This window comes from Furipterus horrens, unplaced genomic scaffold (genome assembly GCF_987537825.1).
Source record: "Furipterus horrens unplaced genomic scaffold, mFurHor1.1.pri manual_scaffold_11, whole genome shotgun sequence".
Classification (NCBI taxonomy): domain Eukaryota; kingdom Metazoa; phylum Chordata; class Mammalia; order Chiroptera; family Furipteridae; genus Furipterus; species Furipterus horrens.
Window position 1 is genome coordinate 79,585,137 of NW_028327181.1, and position 20,496 is coordinate 79,605,632.

General features: G+C 47.0%; 2 protein-coding genes across 2 annotated transcripts; both read left to right on the forward strand.

Moving 5' to 3' along the window:
- The first annotated feature begins 1,525 nt into the window (after nucleotides 1–1,525).
- Nucleotides 1,526–4,097, forward strand: EIF1 (eukaryotic translation initiation factor 1). The gene is made up of 4 exons (XM_090291750.1): nucleotides 1,526–1,695; nucleotides 2,390–2,553; nucleotides 2,674–2,775; nucleotides 3,265–4,097. Exons 1-4 carry the CDS (start codon nucleotides 1,665–1,667, stop codon nucleotides 3,307–3,309), a joined length of 342 nt encoding a protein of 113 aa, XP_090147876.1. The 5' UTR covers nucleotides 1,526–1,664; the 3' UTR covers nucleotides 3,310–4,097.
- Nucleotides 4,098–18,304: 14,207 nt separating this feature from the next.
- On the forward strand, nucleotides 18,305–19,848 carry GAST (gastrin). Its single transcript, XM_090292588.1, has 3 exons — nucleotides 18,305–18,348; nucleotides 19,328–19,543; nucleotides 19,663–19,848. Exons 2-3 carry the CDS (start codon nucleotides 19,333–19,335, stop codon nucleotides 19,764–19,766), a joined length of 315 nt encoding a protein of 104 aa, XP_090148714.1. The 5' UTR covers nucleotides 18,305–18,348; nucleotides 19,328–19,332; the 3' UTR covers nucleotides 19,767–19,848.
- The last annotated feature ends 648 nt before the right edge of the window (nucleotides 19,849–20,496 follow it).

Sequence of the window (20,496 nt, forward strand, 5' to 3'; positions counted from 1 at the left end):
GGGGACCTGCCCTGCAATCCAGGCATGTGCCCTGACTGGGAATTGAACGGGCAACCTTTCAGTTTGCAGGCCAGCACTCAATCCTTTGATCCACACCAGCCAGAGGTGTAGTCTTTAACTCTTTACTCAGCTCCCAACACACCCCATTACATCACATTTGCTGTCTGCAGTCCTTTATCTTACTTGCCTGGCACCTACCCTGGAGTTTAAAACCACTTTATTTACCCCTGCAACTGAGAGCATTTCAATTAATACATTGAAAGAGCAAGAAAGTTGATTGTTTTGAAGGAAAGTTCATCTACTACCCGGGAAGGCTCTACCCCACACAATTTGTATGACACAAATAACATCCTCCAGGTGCCTGAATTCTTCTCCTGCCCCCAGAATCAGTTACTCTCCCTTGAACTCATGCTAATGAGCTGGGCATTCTTTCCTTAGATTGTCTAAATGATAAATTTAGAGATTAACCCATTTTTAAGTTAGATTCATCTAATGATACCTTAGATATCATTATGATAAACTAATCTAAATGATAGTTAAGGTTCTCTCTCTATATATATATACACAAATCCCCTTTAAAATGTAGCCAGAGCTGCCATGCCAGAGGCACTGCTTTGCACTCTTATGCCTCAAACCTTGGAATGTTAAAACATGACAAAATAACCTTTGGATTGGGCCTAGGACAACATTGTCTCAAAGAACTACTTATAAAGATAACAAGAAAGCAAGTCATATTATGACTATTGGACTGAAAATTAAACACGTATAAAATTAATATCACCATGTTGTCTGCTGTCTGCACCAGTAGAAATACCTTCCTTCTGATGTAATTGCTCTCTTTCCTCATACATGCCCTTTGCCTGGTCTCCTAATGGGAACATCATTTGGGGTTCCATTTGAATTAATGGTTTCCCAGTTATCTATTCTTATTGAGCTCAAATAAATGCTTGTTGACTCTCACTTTAAAAGGCCTTTTTATTTTTATGTTAACAAAGTTTGGGTTATATTATTGCATGTTGATTAAAGTGGCACCCTAAATCTTGTAAAGAAAGAGAAAGTGGGTCACTAGGTGAGTACGAGATAGTGGTAATTTGTCCTGTTTTGGAGGCTCAGACCTAAATCCCCTCTGAAGACTACCAATTACCCCACAAAAAAATTCCTTCTTGGAGCAGGTACTGCAGCAACAGGGTCAAAAACGCGGAAGTTGACAGAAAACATAGTGCGCAGGCGCGTCCGTAACCTCCGCCAGCTTTCTGCGCAGCCGACACCTTCCTTCCGCACTGCACAGGCGCCGAGACCAAGCTTGCCCTCCCCCTTCCTTCTCTCCCGAGTCAGAGGACGCCCTCCCACAGCACCGAGTTCCTGCGCAAGCTCCGTCCGGCATCCCTGCCACTGGGCCAATTGGAAGCGGCGGCACCTGGACGCTGGGGCATGACGCCGTGGGCGGGGTCGAGACGTGAGGGCAACGCGCTGGCGACACAGGGGCGGCTATATAAGTGAATACAGGCACCGCCCCTCCGCCCCAGTCGCTGAGCCGCCGCCGAGGACTCAGCAACCTTCCCCTTGAGCCCCCCTTGCTTCCCGACGCTCCATCCCCCCTGCCCACCTTCTCCCGCCGCAGCCTTCCGCAGGCCGTTTCCACCGAGGAAAAGGAATCGTATCGTATGTCCGCTATCCAGAACCTCCACTCTTTCGGTAAGCTAAGTTACGGCCTCGCGGGGTGAAGGCCCGGGTGTGGCGGCAGGGCTGCCCAGGCCGGGAAAGCTTCCAGGTCCTGCAGGCCCTCGTAAATGTGGGCGGAATGAAGATGTCTGCCCTTGTGGGCAATGGGAAAGGGGCCTGGGCCTTGAGGTCGGTCCCGGAGTGTGACCGGAAGGGTAGGACGAGAGGTCAGTTCTTGGGCGGCCCGGGTCTCGGGTGGCGCATTTACTAATGGCTCCAAGGCCACTGTGGGCCACACCCGCCCCCTCCCGCAACCCCTGCGTCACGTCCTTCACGTCACCGCCCTTGTCGCGGACCTGGGAGAGGGAGGTGGCACCAGCCCTAAGTGACAAATACGCGCGCCAATGGGGCGGGAAGTTGGCCCCGCCTCGGAGCTCGGGTTCCGGCTGGTTGCATCAGCCGAGTGGGGCGTTGCCTACCAGCCCTGGCTTCCCAAACACGTGATCGTGATCGGCTGCCGAGGGCGGGGCTGGAGGCCCAGGCTTCCAAACTCCGCAGAAAGCTGGCCGTCCTAGACTGACCTGTTCGCGGAGAACCCACAAAGGACGTATATAATCTGCCTCAGTCCTTAGCGATTTCACTATTTTCTGCATGTACAGAAGATCCGGTGGGAGGGTGACAGTGGCATCTGAGCCACAACGGCTCGAAACTTGACCTTTCTTTCCAGACCCCTTTGCTGATGCAAGTAAGGGTGATGATCTGCTTCCTGCTGGCACTGAGGATTATATCCATATAAGAATTCAACAGAGAAACGGCAGGAAGACCCTTACTACTGTCCAAGGGATCGCTGATGATTACGATAAAAAGAAACTAGTGAAGGCGTTTAAGAAGGTAGGTCTTTGTAGGAAATGCACGTTTAACATGCTCACATGGGAGTGCTGTGTTGTTTAATTTACTGAAAGGGATTATTAGTGCTGTTGCTTGGCCTCATTTGCTTTGCTTGCCGTGCAGAAATTTGCCTGCAATGGTACTGTAATTGAGCATCCAGAATATGGAGAAGTAATTCAGCTACAGGGTGACCAGCGCAAGAACATATGCCAGTTCCTCGTAGAGGTGAGTTCAGTCACTTGAAGCATTTGAGCCTCTGCCCTGGCTAATCTCAGATCCTGCCTACTCCGTTTAATTTCTGCTGGGGAAACAAGGTTCATTTTATAAAGCTAAGCAAAATGGTTGAGATTTGAAGTGCATAGGCAAATGTCTTTAAAAAGCAAAAGGGACTTGTCTGCCCTGAGTTTACTTTTTTTAATAGATCTACTTTAAAGATAGCAAATTCAAATTGCATGCAGACAAGTACTAAAGATAAGCAGGATGTCTGCTTGGCTGTTCCCACTAAGAGCTAAAATTCTATGATATTGTTGGTTTTGAACCGAGTACCCCAGGTTGAGAACTAGTGTGCTGTGCTCATGGTGGTTGAGGTATGCATCTTAGCTTTTAGACTCCCCTTGCCCAATGCAGAAACAGAAAGACAAGAGTGTTGGTACCAGAATTGGAGGCTTTAACTCTATATCCACTCTTTAAAATTTTTCCCATTTTTCTTTGCAGATTGGACTGGCTAAGGACGACCAGCTGAAGGTTCATGGGTTTTAAGTGCTTTTGGCTCACTGAAGCTTAAGTGAGGGTTTTCTTGCAATGAGTAGAATTTCCCTTCTGTCCCTTGTCACAAGTTTAAAAACCACACAGCTTGTATAATGTAACCATCCGGGGCCTGCTTTTAACCTGGACTAGTGTAACTCCTTCACGCAATAAACTGAAAAGAGCCATGCTGTCCAGTCTTGAAGTCCCTCATTTAAACAGAGGTCAAGCAGTAGGCACCTGGCAGTGTCCAGCCTGAAACAAAGCAATAACGTGATGTTTCAGCCAAGCCCAGAACCCCAAGATCACAGGCTGGCCAGAAGCTCCTCGCTAGCGTTCCCTGCCCTCGGAGAATGTCACCACCTGAACAGGCGCGGTGAAGCTGAGAGGGGTAAGGCAGCAACGGCATCTGTTACCACTAGAGGGCGTCAGCGGTAGTCAAAGATCCCCCAACCTGACCAGGTGGATGGAGCTTAGAGCAGCCACCTTACCCCTCGGAGGTGATGAGGATATCTGGCTTGCCACCAAGGTCTTTTTAATCAGACAAATCCTAGCTCTCTGATGTCCAAACACGAGAATTTGAGGCCAATCTTCTATCAGAGTTAAACTTTTGACAAGGGAACAAATTTCCAACTGTTGTGTTAGTCATGTAGCTAGCTATAGAGCTTACAACATACTAGCAACAGCTGCCCAATGCCATGTGAAGTAACAAACTGATTTTTGGGTTTTTCACCTTCAGTTTTAATGTTATGTAATGTATTTAAACCCTTATTTAAATAAAACTTGTTTTCAGAAACACCTGACTTGCAGACTCTATTTTATAGTCGGTCTTGTGTGGAAGGAACCACAGAAGTGGGCAGTGGATCTGTCTGTACCCAGAGCTGCTCAACTGGGGCCTAAACAAAACTAGGCCAAGAAAATACTGAGTGAGTTTGTTCCTTTACATTCCCCAAAAGGACACAAACATGGTATGGGACTTGACCTAATCTACAAACCCCTAAAAAGCCATGCAGGCATCTACTACTAGGATATTAGGTTTATAGTATTACAGGGTTTAGTGACTAAAGTGTTGGAGAAGCTGAATTGAATGTTGGGAGGCTATCCCTTGACAGTGAAGAGTAAAGTATATCAAGGCCTACTCCTGGTTTCATTTGTTAGAACAAAATACAATTCTCCCAGTATATGGATTATAGACTAGCCCTAATTTCAGATACTGAAATACAGGCTGGCAACTACTAAGGTCGGAAATCGACACTTTACCTGTTTGTTGTCAGTTCCTGTTTATAGATAAAAGCCAACCTGGATCAAGTGAGGTGTGGAGAGGCTCTGATGGAAGGCTGAGCCAGAGGTGAGTGCCCTGAAAATAGAAGAGGATTCAAATCCCAGTGATAGATTACAACACAGGTTCTATAAAATAGATCTATTTAATAAATTTACCACTTGGCTCCTGCCATTAGTATTGTTCAAAACATTTAGGTGATAAACTAAATCAGTAAGATTTGACTACAATAAGAGGGCTTTTCCTAAGCAACACTGGAGGCCAAATTCACAGAAGATGGATTGAAATGGTGAAGAAATGGTGCTATAAATTGAAGAGCAGGTCCTTTGTTAGGCTGTTAACCTTTTGTGCCTTTTAAGGACCTCTGATTTTCTCAAATGGGATTCTTCTGAGGTGTGTTAGCAACACCAGTGTTACCAGCTGTTTGAACCAACCAAAGCAAATTTATCTGAACATATGTGAACACTAATCCAATTGATGTGATGTGGGTGTATCTCAGACCTGAAATAAACCATAATTGTCTCAATTTGATGGTTGAAAAAACCGAGGTGGAAATTCCAAAGCTAAGTGACAGAGCCTCATCCAGAGCCCTGTCTGCTCTTCCCACCAGATGATCTGTAGCTTCATGTTTTAAATAGTTCATTTTACAAACAGGATTGGTTTGTGCAGTGCCGCTGGGGATCACAGGGCACACAAAGGCAAATCAAGAAGACTCCTCGATGGGATGTAAGACCAGCGACAGTCTTGATGTGAGGCAGAAGGGCCAGTGCCACCACTGCTTAGCCAAAGAGCACAGGGTCTCTGAGCACTGGGAAATCTTACCCTCTCTGATCCACGCCCAGGGGGCCAGCAGAAGCAGGGCATTCTAGTCAGAGAAGTCAAGGCCCAGTGGCAACAGCACACAGTGTGTATGAGAATCCTAAGGTAGGACCATTAGGCTGAAGCAGGTCTTGCATAGAGCAGAAATAATATAGAACTGTCTCTTATTATGCCAGGCCTATGCCAAGCACATAACACATCAACTCATTGATTACAGTTGGGGCTCATTAGCCCCAAGGTAAAACATTCAGAGAGGTAACCAGCAAGTAGATGGAAAGAAGGGAATAGAGGAAAATAAGGGCTGGAAAGTTGGTGTTAGATTGGAGTGGGCTGAGCCACAGCCAAGAGCCTCCCCTTCTCTTTTCCCGCATTTCTTGCCCCCGCTCTCAGTCTCCCTGCCCAGCCCAGGCAGCAGCAGCCCTCCTGCCCACCCCGCAGGCCCACCCTCTGCAACAGGGACAAATGAAACATCCCATAAAATGATGTAATTTAATTCAACAAAAATGGTCAGCTAAAACACAGGAATTTACAAAAACTACTTAAAGCCTATTCAAATTGCTGTACATCCTATAAATAGGTAAAGAAACTATATTTAGGACTGAACATTCTACCAAGTAGCTCTAGAATTGATGCCCTTCCTCATTTACCATTCTTGGTGGCACCAGTGTCAGAATACAGTTCACAAGGCTTTGAAATTAAGAGCTCCTTGACTAATTTCTTTTTTAGGAGATAAACAATTACTTCAAAATTAACACATAACAGCTGTTTCAGTAATTTCTTGCACTTTTTTCCCTTTTTACGAGTTTCTTTCTTTGCTTTTAAAAATTTCTTGCACTCTTAAATCCTAATTCAAATAGTTATAAAATGCACTCTTCTTGGGGAGCTTGTTAAAAATTCAGATTGTAGATCCCACCCAGAACAGTTCAGCTCACCTGGGTATCAGCTGAACAATGCCCAGGTCCCACCTGTTTTTCAAGTGCCTACAAAAATGTCTGAACTGACAAGAAATGTATCATCTCTAAAATTTGACCCAACAACTGCAAAATCAAAATGAATAACTGCTTAATACTACACACATTAACATTGGCAATAACTGAAATATAATTCTTGTATAACCATATATAAATGTAATCAAAGTTCTGGAGAAAGAACATTAATTATTGTTAACAAAAGTTAGATTTGTAAAATTTATAAACATCTTTTCAAAAATGTTACAAAAAGCCCTGTCTGGTGTGGCTCAGTGGATTGAGCGCCAGCCTGCAAACCAAAGGGTCACTGGTTTGATTCCCAGTCAACGCACATGCCTGGGTTGCGGGCCAGGTTCCCAGTAGGGGGCGCACAAGAGGCAACTACACATTGATGTTCTCTCCCTCTTTATCCCTCCCTTCCCCTCTCTCTAAAAAATAAATAAAATCTTTAAAAAACAAAACAACAGAGCTTACCAAAAAAATATGTCTATCTGGCCTGTGGGTACATGTCATTCATTTCACCTGAGGTGTGACAGCTTCATGCTGAAATGCCTGGCCCACAAACTCCAGGAAATGGCCCTGCCTTGAGAGCCAGAGAATCTGGTCCCAAAACTCTGATGTGGGGCCCAGGAACTGGCCTTTTTAACTAGCATCAGCCAATTCTTACAGAAGGGCCACAAACTACACTTGGGGAAACAGTGCTGGGCGTAAAGGGGAGCTACACAGGAAATGAGCAGGAAAGAAGCATTGTCAGAGCTGAACTTCAGGGAAAGTAATCAGGAGTATTGCATTTAAGATGGTTTGAAACGGCGGAGGCAGGGGGGGAGGGGGTGGTCAAGGGTCAGAATTTGGTTACCAGCATCAGAAAAATCAACCCCTGAGACTTTGTGAGATTTCATGTAAAACGTCCATCTGGACATTTTCTTGTGAGACTGTCCATGCTTTTATCATTCTTAAAAGCCCACTACCAAAAACATTTAAGAATCACTGGTCCATGGTTTCCTCCCAAGGCTTACAAAGCCCCAGGGATTAACAAAGGTTTTCCAGGCCCATCATTACAAGCAGCAACAGCACTTATCTCAGTGTCAACTTTTAAAATTAATAACTTTTTAAATATTTGTAAATATCTCTAAAACCGACTGTGTTGGGCAGAAGGCGCACACGCAGCTGCCGGGATCCACGGTGCTCAGAAGCCGGCGCCTGACTCACTCGCCCCACAGCTGCTATCACCCGGTCACAGCAGTCTGATCGTTGTACAGTTTAAATTGTCTTTACTCATAGTCCTTTATGGCTAATTTATACCCAGATTGGACAATTGGTTAAAAACAGGAAACAGGGAACACGAGAAATGTTAATGTGGAGCACAAACATGTCCCTCCTTCTGTGTGTGTATCGCGTCATTGATTCTCACTCCATTTCTGTGAAACAACAGAAAACAAGCATGAGGACAAACCCTGGTGCAGAGATGTGACTGACTTGGTTCCAAGATCCCTCATGGAGACAGAACTAAAGGCTGCTGCTCAGCATCACCTGGGAACTTGATAGATGTGCAGAATATCAAACCCCTCCCCAGTTCTACTGAACCAATCTTCATTTTAGCAACCTTCATTTTACAAAGTTTGAGAAGTACCAATTTGGACCATAAAGTCAGCAGACTTCATATTGTGATCTGCAAGCTGGTTTTTTGTTTTTGTTTTTTTTTTAAGTATCATTATGACTTCTCATTTTTAGTAAGCGCAATTTTCATTACAGTGTTAGATCTGCATTGACATGCACAAAACCAGCTGAAGCACAGAAAGCAACAGTTATGAGCAGACTATGTACCATTGCTCTAGCTGAGAGGTGCGGAAACCGGGCAGTCACAGAATCAGCCAGGGAGCTCCTCTGTGGGACCAGCCTGGGCTCAGCTTTCAGAGACTCAAGCCAGAACCACTGGGCTGGCTCATGAGTGATAGTGATCTACCCGTTCACCCCCGTCAAGCTCCACCAGACCTGCAGTTCCCATTCATGCAAGTAAGAGATTTCCAGGATGTCAAAAACAATGCTGAAGGAGAAAATACAGAGATGGACAAAGATCCCTGCCCATGTGGTGTTCTTGTTCCACAGAGGGGAATACGAACAAAATCAAACATCAGTAAATTATATACTTGTCCAGATGGTGATAAGTGCTATGGAGGAAAAGGGAGCAGTAAAAAGTACCTCTCACCCTGGCTGGTGTGGCTCCGTGGATTGAGTACTGGCCTGCAAACCAAAAGTTTGCTGGTCTGGTTCCCCATTAGGGCACATGCCTGGGTTGCAGGCCAGGTAATGCAAAAGGCAACCAATTGATGTTTCTCTCGCACATTGATGTTTCTCTCCCTCCTTTCTCCTCTCTCTAAAAATGTAAAACGAGAGAAAAAGTGCCTCTCCCTGTCACATGCCAAATATGACCTTCTGCCTAAACAGAGTAGAAATAATTTAGGTATTTGTACAGCGGCTGGTTTAACACCTGACTCCCCAACAAGAATATAAACTCCATGGGCAATTAAAAAGGTGTGGTTTGACTTGTCCATTGCTGACCCCTCACACCCACTCAGAGTAAGTATTCCATAAATGTGAATGGATGAGTGAATGAATGAATGAATGAACTCAGCAAAGAACTGGCAGAGTTCTGGATTTGGAATAGAGGTTGTGGCTGGAAACAGAGCTTTAGGATCATGAACACTGAAGGCATAACCAAAGTGATAACATAGGATGAGACCACCAAGGGAGAGCGAAGGAAGGTCCAGACAACCCTGTGGAACTCCTCCTACATTCAGAGTGGAAGAAGTGGGAGTTTCCAGAAGGTAGAGAGGTCAAAAGATGCCTATCAGGAGACCTTTTCAGAGAAGCCAAGATGGCTGGTTACAGTGCCAAATGCTGCAGGAACCACAGTAGGATGATACTAGGAGAGAGGTGCTCCACATTAACATTTCTTATGTTCCCCGTTTCCTGTTTTTAACCAATTGTCCAATCTGGGTATAAATTAACCATCAAGGACTATGAGTAAAGACTATTTAAACTGTGCAACAACGAGACTGCTGTGACTGGCTGGGTAACCTTGAGGAGAGTCAGAAACCCCACCTGGAACAGTTTGGGGGTGGGGAGGTGAGGGGCCTTGGGTGCAACATTACTCTTCCTTTAAAAAAATTTTTTTTTTGCCCTAGCTGGTGTGACTCAGGGGATTGTGTGCCGGTCTGCAAACTAAAAGGTGACCAGTTTGATTCCCAGACAGGGCACATGCCTGGGCAACAGGCCAGATCCCCAGTTGAGGGCATGTGAGCGGTAGCCAATCCATGTCGGTCTCCCTCTCTTTCTCCCTCCCTTCCCCTTTCTCTGAAAATAAATAAATAAAATTTTTTTTCCCCGTGAAAACAATACACACTGCGGAGTCTGAGGGCTGCTGTTTCAGACAGCCCGGCTCCCACGGCGACCCACTGTACTTCAGTGCAGGACGCCCAAACCCACCTGCTGCGGGAGCTCACGAGGTCACTTTTCAATAACACGACCCTGAAGACGTGGGGCTGGTAGTAGATTGGGATCACCGCCTGCCTCCATGAAGGCCACGGTTGAGAGCCTCCCCAGGACAGTCATCTGGGGCTCTCAGTCTGCAGGAGAGTGCCATTGAGATGCCTTGTGGTCACCTCTTCCCTGTCAACGGCATTCTGCCCTGGCTAAACCAGACGAGTTCCTGCCCCCTCTGCCGCCATGAGCTGCCCGCCGAGGCTGACCTGAGGCGCACAGGTGAGACGAGGCTCACATGCAACCGCGGAGCACGGACAGGAGAGCCTGCGTGGAGCCACGCACTCATTTCCACACGAGGGGGCGGGGGCTGAGCACTGGCTGCTACAACTCCCTCTTGCACCTCAAATCCTCATAAAGGTTTCTTTACCCACAAGAAAAAGGAAAAAACAAAACAAAATAAAAGACTGAAAAGGAATTGGAAAGCAGCCAAAAGAAAACAGAAATCAGTCTAATCCACCAAGTGCGAATTTCCCTGTATCCTTAACTATTCTTTAAAAACATACTGTTCATGGCTGAATGATATTTCATCATTAGATTCTCTTGGCCTGTAATCTTTTTTCTTTTTAAAGATTTTATTTATTTATTTTTAGAGAGAGGGGCGGGAGAGAGAGAAGAACATCCCCAAGGACCTGGCCCACAACCCAGGCCTTGTCCTGACTGGGAATTGAACCAGCAGCCCTTTGGTTTGTCAGATGATGCCCAATCCTCTGAGCCACACTAGTTGGGGGTTGCCTGTCCTCTTTACTAGACATAATTCTTTGATAAGGCCTTCACTTTCTCCCATAATTTTGGACTGTTTGAGTTTCCTTGATTTTATTTTGGGTTTTTTGTTTGTTTTTTATTTTTAGTTTTCTTGATTTTAAAAACGTGTATTTTTCCCTGGTTGGTGTGGCTCAGTGGACTGAGCACTGGCCTGTGAACTGAAAGGTCATTGGTTTGATTCCCAGTCAAGGCACAAGCCTAGGTTGCAGGTCTGGTCCCCAGTTGGGGATGTACAAGAGGCAACTAATTGATGTTTCTCTCTCTCTCTCTCTCCCTCTCTTCTCCTCTCTCTAAAAATAAATAAAAATAAAATCGTTTTTTAAGTGTATTTTTTCAGAAAGTTGGCCCTTTTATTGAGATTATCGTGTTTATTAGCATAAAATTATGCATATTATTTCTTATTTTAAAAAAACCTCCATTTTAAAATTATTTTTTCTGTTTAACCACATGTGATTTCCATTCTTTTGAATAATTAGACTCACTAGATGTTTCTTTTCTATTGATTTTTCAAAAATAATCCATTCTTTGTCTTATCACCTCTATCATTTGTGTGTGTGTGTGTGTGTGTGGTTTTCTCAGTCATGAACTTCCACTTTTATCAGGTTTCTTTCCCCCCTACATTCCTTGGTTTACTCTGTGGTTCTTTTTCTAACTTCCTGAGTTTGAAGATTCACACATTTGTATTAATTCCTGTATTTAATGATGAAATGTTTACATGCTCTAAATTAGATTTGGTTCCATCTCTTAGAATTCTCAGGGCACCCTGGCTGGGTAGCTCGGTTAGAGCATCTCTCCAATACAGCATGGTTGATGGTTTAATCTCTGGACCAGGCACATATAAGAATCAACCAATGAATGCATAAGTAAGTGAGAAAACAAATTAATGCTTCTCTCTCTTTCCCTTCTTCTATCTCGCTCAATAAAATAGTGTTTTCTCTTAAAAAATAAAAATTTTTCTCAGGGCTACAATTTTATAAGTACCCTGTGGGGTTTTGTTTGTTTTGTTTTGTTTTGCATGTTATTTGAAAGAGTAGCTTTAAGTTTTGAACAATCCATGGGATGGGAAGGGTTCCTAACTTCTTAAGGTGGTGTATGTACTGCCAGTTTCTTGGGCAGTTACTCACAAAACACTTTTTAGGCCACACCTGAGACCAACAAATCAGACTCTGCATCCGAACAAGGCCCCAGGCGATGCTTCTGCACATTAAAAGTTGGAAAGCACTGTTATAAAACACACTTTAAAAGCCCTCACTCAACACATAAATTTGAAATAACACAAATTCCCCCAAATAAAATTTATCAAGAATCATTTCATTTCAGTCTACTAATTTTTGACAAAGTGCCAAGACAATTCAATGCAGAAAAATCGCCTTTGTAACAAACACTGCTAGGCCAACTGGATAGCCACACGTGAAAGAATGAAGTTGGACCCGTAATTTCCACCATATACAAAAATTAACTCAAAATGGATCATAGTCCTAAGTATAAGAGCTAAAAAATACAGAACTCTTAAAAGGAAATTTGAGTTAATCTTCATGGCCTTAGATTAGGCAAAACTTTAGATACGACAACAAAATTGTAAGTAACAAAAGAAAAATAGATGAATTGGACTTCATCAAATTCTAAAACTTCTGTGCTTCAAAAGCTTCTACCAAGAAAGTGAAAAGGCAACCCACCAAATAGGAAAAAATATTTGCAAATCATGTATCTGATAACGGACTTGGATTTAAAATATATAAAGAACTCTTACAACTCAATAATAAAAAGGCAACCTAATCGAAATATGGGCAGAGGATCTGAATAAATATTTTTCCAGAGAAGCTATACAAGTGGCCAATAAACACATGAAAAGATGTCTGACATCATTAGGCGTTAGGGAAAGACAAATCAAAACCACAATGAGATACCACTAGGATGGCTATGGCCCAAAAGATGCTAACAATTTTTGGTGGAAGATGTGGAGAACTGGGAACCCTCATATGGTGCTAATAGAAATGTAAAATGATGTGGCCACTACATTTTTAAGTTCCTAAAAACCTTAAACATAGAGTTGCCATGTGATTCAGCATTCCACTGCTAGGTCTATCCTTAAGTGAATTAAAAGTATATATTCACACAAAAACTTGTACGCAATGTTCATAGCAGCATTGTTCACAATAGCCAAAAGGGAGAAACAACCCAACAGTCCATCAACTGATAAATGAATAAATAAAATGTAGTATATCCATACAATGGAATATTATTCAGCAAAGAAAAGGAATGAAGTATTGACACATGCTAAAATATGAATTAATCTTGAAAACATTACACTAAATGAGAGAAGCCAGTCAAGGCCAGATATTGTATGATCCCATTTACATGGAATATTAAGAAAAAGCAAATCCATAGGGATAGTAAGTAGATTGGTGGTTGCCCTTGCCACATGGCAGCACCACTTTGGCTGGTGAATGAAAATGTCCTCTACCCTCTGCCAGTGATAATTTGGAATTAGGTGGGTTTATAAATATAGGAGAATGTCGGTAAAGCCTTAAGAAATGCACTGTGCCTTCTCCTTTCCCTGAAATAGCTTTTCAGAATAGCCAGTGAGGTCACAGGCAAAATCAACCATCAAAACCTCCCCCATCTCACCCTGGCCGGGGTGGCTCAATTGATTGCAGTATCGTTTTGCATACACTGGAAGGTCATGATTTAGGGCACATACCTACGTTGTGGGTTCAATCCCTGGTTGAGGTGTATATGAGAGGCAATTGACCAATGTTTCTCTCTCTCTCCCTCCCTTCCACCTCTCTGTGAAAATTAAAATAAAAATAGATCAATAAGCATGTCCTCAAGTGAAGATTAAAAAGAAAACCAAAACCTTCCCCGCCCCATTTCTCCTTATCCCCCCATCTGTCACTTCAATGTACCCCACACACCAGCCACACACAGTAGATACCAGAGTGAAGGAAAAAGAAAGATCACCAAGGAGGGGACAGAAAAGCCATGAGCAAGAGGGCGGGGGTTAGGGCGCCCCAGGTGAGCTTAATGTGAGGTGCATATTGAGAGCCGCTGCTACAAAGACACAGGTGGCCAGCAGGTGAGAATGTGAGAGGAGTGGCCAGGGAGAGAAGGGGGAGGCTAAATTGGGGTGCCCTCTGCTCTCTCTCCTAGGTGCCCAGGCCTGTCCTCTGGCCCCTGAGGTTGGAGGGTGGCCCCCCAGTTCAGCCCGAGAGCAGCATGCTCCCAGACAACAGGCAAGGCCACAAGTCATGATCCCACTTCCTCCACCCCAGCCCCCTGCCCTGGGAGGGGCCATGGATGCCCATGTTGACACAAACACCTCCCAGTTGTCACTACTTGTCCCAGCACCTTCACACCCTCCAAGGCCCCGTTGCCTGGGACAGGGTGACTGAGTCATTATCAGCGTCCATCGTCTCCTCTGTGGAGGAAGCCAGCATGACGATCACCAGTAATAGCAAAGTTTCCTAAGGCCACCTGTAGTCAGGTTGCAGCGTTGCCCTTGGAGAGGCTCCCTCCCCAGGAACTGCTCTTCCCTTTCCAGGGTACCATTGTTATGTCTATTTTCTTGCGTGTGATGCCTCCCGTAGAACCTAAACTCCGCGGCAGCAAGGAAAGGGCCTCCATACTCATCTCTTATCCCTGGGCCTCCCCAAACCCTGGCTTACAGCAACTGCTCAATAATTGCAACGAAAATGGCATAGATGATCAGCCCGACACCTTAACGCACATCTCCCTTCACTGTACATACATGGAAAATCACACCCCAATCCACTGAGGGCTGGTTCTTACTAATAGAAGCCAACCGAAGGCTGCAAACACTTGCATTCATTTCCTATTGTTGCCCTAAACATTACCACCAATGTGCCTTGGCCAGGTGGCTCAGTTTGGGAGCATCACCCCTTACACCAAAAGATCGCAGGTTCCAGTCAGGGTACATACCTACGTTTCAGGTTCAATCCCCAGTGGGAGCACATACGGGAGGCAACCAATCGATGTTTCTCTCTCATGTCCATGTTTCTTTCTCCCTCCCTCTCCCTTCCTCCCTTCCATTCCCCTCTTCCTTTCTCTTTAAAATCAAGAAACACATCCTTGCATGAGAAAAAAAAATGACCGCCAATTCAAGGCTTCAGAACACACAACCCACTCTCCCACTGTTCTGTAGTTCAGAAGTCCAGGCTCAGCGTGGCTCCCTGGGCCAAAATCCAGGTGTGGCCAGGGCTGCATTCCTGCCTGAAGGCTCTGGGGTGAATCTGACTCCCACCTCCTCCAGGTTGTCAGTCAAACTCGGTTCCTTGTGGCTGTGGGGCCTCAGCTGGGGGCTCATCTCGTTCGCCCTGTTGCCCTGGGTCTCTCATCTTCAACCCAGCAAGGGCAGGTCAAGTCCTTTCTACTCTTCGAATCTCTGACTCATCCTTTGGCCACATCACTCCTGCCTCTAGCTAAAGAACATTCTCTGCTTTTAAGGGCTCGCCTGGTTAAATTGGGCCCACTCACACAATCCAGAAGAAACTCTCTGTTTTAAAGTCTGTGACCTTAATCACATCTGCCAAGTTCCCTTTGCCATGTAACGTCACACATTCACATGTCCTGGGGCTTAGGGTATGGACATCTTTGGGGGAACATTATCCTGCCCACCACCACCATCCTGACCCCCGGAGAAGAAAGAGCCCAGAGCTCGGTGGACAGAGACCTGAGTTTTGAGCCTGGCTCTCCTTGGTCGTGTGACTTCAGGACAGAAATTGCTTCACCTGCAAAGGCCTGTGTCATCATCTGTAGAATTGGAACACACTAGCACTTACATCCGAGGATCATGATAAGGGACAACTGCATTCATTCATGCGAAGGGCATACGATAATGTCAATGCCTCCCATACAGCATCGTCATTATGCAAGCACAGGGGCAGGACCCACAGGGAGGAGGAGAGGCCCCAAGGTCTGGGATCTGGCCTTCAACGTGGTAGACCTAGAAACTGGATTTTCTGGTCCCCTGTTAGTCAAAGTGTTGGATCCTGGATTCTACCCCGGCTTCCCCAGTTCCATAACTTTCCTCACACAGGCAGGTGTTGGTCCCGGAGAGGTCCAGCCTCCATAGGCTCCAACCCTGCTGCCTCTTCCAGGGACAACTCAAGGCAGTTGTCCCTCAGAGTCACCGCCAGCTGGAGGGAAAACCTCAGATTCATAGAAGATGCTTCTTAGGGAATTGCCCTCCTTGAGCCATGGGGGAGACGAAGCTCCCTGATGTGGGCAGAGGGTACAGTCCTTGTCATGTGCCCCTTCACTGCAGCCCTGTGAGGTGGGAGTGAATGATCCCCATTCCACAGATGAAGCTAACGGATACCCAGGGAGGATACGGGACGAAGGCACAAACACAGTAGATACCAGGGAACTTCTGCGGACTGGGCACAGTCCTTTACGTACGTCACCTTCCCAGGACTCCCCCCAAGTTATTTTCCTCATTTCCCATAGGAAAAACAGCTCAGAAAGGGAAAGAACTGCCCAAAGCTCCCCAGGTTCCCTTGCGAGGGGAATGTGGCAACACCATAATGGCGAGCTCCCTGGGGTATGGGCTGTCTCTCAGCTGTGCACAGGGACCCTGGTGCAAGCCCCCCGGTGCCCTGAGACAGCAACCCTCCACCACACTAACAGGAGGGAGTGCCCACCCCTGTCTGGTGCAACTGCTACCCCTGTGCAGCCAACCTACAGCAGAAAGGCCAAGGGGCCTAACCCCCCAATACCCCAACCCTCCACCCCACCCCCACAGCAGAAATCAAGTCTTGGGTTTGGGTACAACTAGGACTCTGCTGAAAGCTTGTAATTTCCCATTACCACAGCGACAGGAGCATCACTTTTCCCCCAGATATGAGCAGAGCTGCTCCCCACCCTTCCCCCCAAGCCCCTTCAAAGTCACTTCTGTCTCTGAGAGTCTGTGATTCAATTATGATCACCAATGCCCGCACTGTTTTTGTCACTTACATTTGTTCTCTCTGCTGAGTCACCGAGACCCGCTCTGGATTAGGGTGGTTATTCACTAGAACATTCTGCCATTTGTTGCCATGGACACCTCACGACCTGCTTCCTTCATCACCTGGTAATTCTCCACAAAGCTGGCTGAGAGCGTGGGTACCACTTCCCCTTATCCAGGACCCAAGGGGCCTCAAAACTCCTCCAGGCCAGGAGGGGCCGTGATGACGGATGAACCAAAGCAAAATCTCTAGTCCCAGCTGCAAAAAAATAAAAAACAGCCTAGAGCTAGCTATATCCATCCAAACCAGGTCAAGGCAGCAATTTATCAAACAGGTCAACAAAGTGTTCCATTTGGCTTTCTTTCTTTTTTTTTTTTCTTTAAATATTGTATTTTTACTTGTTTTTAGAGAGAGGGGAAGGGAGGGAGAAAGAGAGGAAGAAAAAGATATTAGATGTGCACGAGAAACACCAACTGGTGGCCTCTCCCATGTCCCCCAACTGGGGATCTGGCCTGCAACCCAGGCATGTGCCCTGACTGGGAATCAAACCAGTGACCTCTCAGTTCTCTGGACGATGCTCAATCCACTGAACCACACCAGCCAGGGCTCATTTGGTTTTCTGGAACATCTTGGACAAACCCCTTAGTCTCTTTGCTAACCTTTTTTATTTTTTTTTTATTGTTTTTTATTTTAAGAAAGTAGAGAAGGGAGGGAGAAAGAGAGGGAGACAAACATCAATCACAGGCACCCCAACTGGGGACCCTGCCCTCCACTCAGACAGGTGTTCTGACTGAGATTCAAATCATCGACCTTTCACTTCACAAGACAACACTCAACCAACTGAGCCACATAGGTTAAGTCTGTTTGCTAACCATTTTAAGATATATTTTTATATTGAAAAGTGGTGAGTGTGTTATGCAGATTACTGTCTCCCCATGAGCATCAAACTGCAGGAGCCACAAGGAATTGGCTCTGGGTAGGGGGGTTGCAAGAGGTAGGGATGAGGGGCAGGCTTGGGGAGACGCAGTGGTAGCCGCCTGCCAGCTAAATCCAGCCCAGCACAGAGGGCACAAGGGGAGCGGGGCGATACTCAGGGGTTTCCAGGTTAGGGAAGGTGAAGGGGGTTCAGAGCCAACCAGGATGTAGCACTAGGCAGAGAGAGTAAAGCCATCAGCCTATGGCCCATTGCTCCTGATAACTATGACACGTCCTGTTTGCCAAGGCCTGCAGAAGGGACAGGGGATCAATATGTCACTCTACAGTCACACACTCCCTGACCTTCAAACATCAATATATGGTGAAATGTGCTTTCTCCGAATCTAAGGTCATGTGGTCCATCTGCCTCACCTGCCTGGCAAATAGGAAGTAGTCTGAGGAATGAGCTGCAGGCCTCTGACCCAGAGGACATGGTGGGGACATTGTTCCTGACCCCAGGGAGCCTATCCCCTGCCTGCCTTCAAGCTGCAGAACTGTCCCTACCCTGCTCCGGACCCACACCACGAAGTCAACTCCCTTTCCCTTCCCCCACATCCAGAGGCGTGACTCTAAAAGGCAGGGCAGGGCTGGGGTTCCTCTTGCTGTGGGGAGTCTGGCCTTATGGGGGAGGAGGGCTTGGGAGGGGCCTTGAGGGCTTTATAAGGCAGGGCTGGAGCACCCAGGCCAGCAGAGAACTGAGAGGTACCGGACAGACCTCAGCGTCACCCAACTCCCAGCTCTGCAGGTGAGACTACGCAGGAGGGGAGTGAGAGGCTGGGAAGAGGGTTGATGGTACCTTCCCACACTGTCAAGGTACCAGGCTCCTATCTCGGTGTCTCCAGTGCTGGGACCCTTCCCTTGGCCCAGGGCTGGACTAAGTCTCAGGGCTAGGACCCACCCTGGCTTCCCAACCCTCACCTTCGAGCTGGGCTGCTGCTTCCCCAAGGGCCCAGCCCCAATGCTCTTACTCCCTACTCATCCCAGCTCTGGGAGGTGGGAAGGATAAAGGCTAAGTTCTCGTCTCTTACGTGAGAAAACTGAGGCCAAGAGGGAGATGTGACCCAAATGGCTGGGCAAGGCTGGGACTGGAACTCAGGGTTCCTGGGCCCCCATCTCAAGTTCTTCCCTAGATCAGCACCATCTAAAAGAACTTTCTGTGATGATGGTAATATTCTATGTCTGCCCTATCTGATACGGTGTCCCTCAGCCACATGTGTGCTGGAGGTACCGCTAGTGCAAGCGAGGACCTGTTTATTTGAATTAATTTAAGTGTAAAGAGCCACATGGGGCTTGTGGCTGCCATACTGGACAACACACGTGGCCAGTGTTGGACACGGTGAATACGCTGGAGGTCTCCAAAGAGATCCCACGTGGTCTGTAACACAGCTGACCGTGTATGTTCCTTCTGTATTACCTTTTTTTTTATTGTTCTGTTCTTGGGTATTACTTTTAAAGTTCACCTTAAATTACGAGACTAAAACATCCACAAAGCTGCTCACATGGCCTCAAATTGTGCTTAACAGTTTAGAAACCATTTCTCTAGGTTTTCATTTCCTCTGAGGAAAGCATCACTGGCATTAGGGTAGGTAAGCAGGAAAGGGACAAGGCTTGTGGGGAAGGGGCAGCTGGCGGGAACAGTCCCCAAGCCCTCCCAGGATTGTACACCTGCCATCAGGGTGCCTGGACCGCCCCACCTCTAAGCGTGGCCCTGCTCTCCTTTGCAGACAAGATGCAGCGACTGTGTGCCTGTGCGCTGATTTTGGCGCTGGCTCTGGCCACCTTCTCCGAAGCCTCTTGGAAGCCCGGTTCCCAGCCGCAGAATGTACCATCGGGTCCAGGGGTCAGTAGGGGCCTGGATCCACATTCGCTGGACCGCCCGGGCCCAGCCTCTCACCACCCAAGGCAGCTGAGGTTCCAGGGTCCCCCACACCTGGGGCCAGGTAGGAGATGCTGACAGCCATCCTGCTTGGCTCACCCAGCCAGTTCTGGCCCTGCCCTCTGTCCCAGAGGCTAGGTGTCCTTCCCCATCCTCACCTCCTCTCCCACCTCTGACCCTCAGATCTGTCCAAGAAGCAGGGGCCATGGCTGGAGGAGGAAGAAGCAGCATATGGATGGATGGACTTCGGCCGGCGCAGTGCTGAGGATGGGGACCAACATCCCTAGAACCGAGCCTCAGAGCCCAGTCACCTCCCAGCCCAGTCCAGCCCCTGGAAAAGACAATCAAAATAAACTAGTGTCCAATGGATCACATTGTGTCAAGTGTCATGGGGCAAGGGAGGGGACTGGGGGTACAGCTGAGGCACAGGAGAGAGCTGAGCTCCCGTCTAGGGGCACGGGTCCTGGCTCTTTCTTCTTGGTGTCCCCAGAGCTTCACAGCAACCAAGAAAATCCACATGTGCCTGAGAGAATAAGGGGTGGGGGTCACAACCAGAGGGAGATTTTTAAAAGTCAGCTAATCATGCCACTCCAACCTTCCAGGGCTTTCCATTGCACTTAGAATGAAATCTATGCGCCTCGTCAAGGCTCTAACAGCCAGCCTTCATGGTGGGAGCCACTATGGACGTCACACTTCCTCCTTCTCTCTCCTTCCCCTAACACAAAGGCGCCATGCTCTTTCCTGCTCAGATCCTTTGTCCTTGCTTTCCCGCACCCTCCCTAGCACAAATGTAGTTGGCTGTTCTTTTCCTCCTCGCGGCCTTGGTTCAAATGCCTCTTCCTCAGAGACCTACCCTCTCCGTCCCGCCCGCTTCACACACGGCCCCCGTTACTCACTAATTGTGGCACAATATTTTCTGTAGCGCACGTGCCACGATCTGTGGTTGTTTCGTCTGCCAGTTTATTGTGTGCCTCCCCAGTTAGAAGGGAGACGCTGTAAAAGGGGGGGACCACGTGT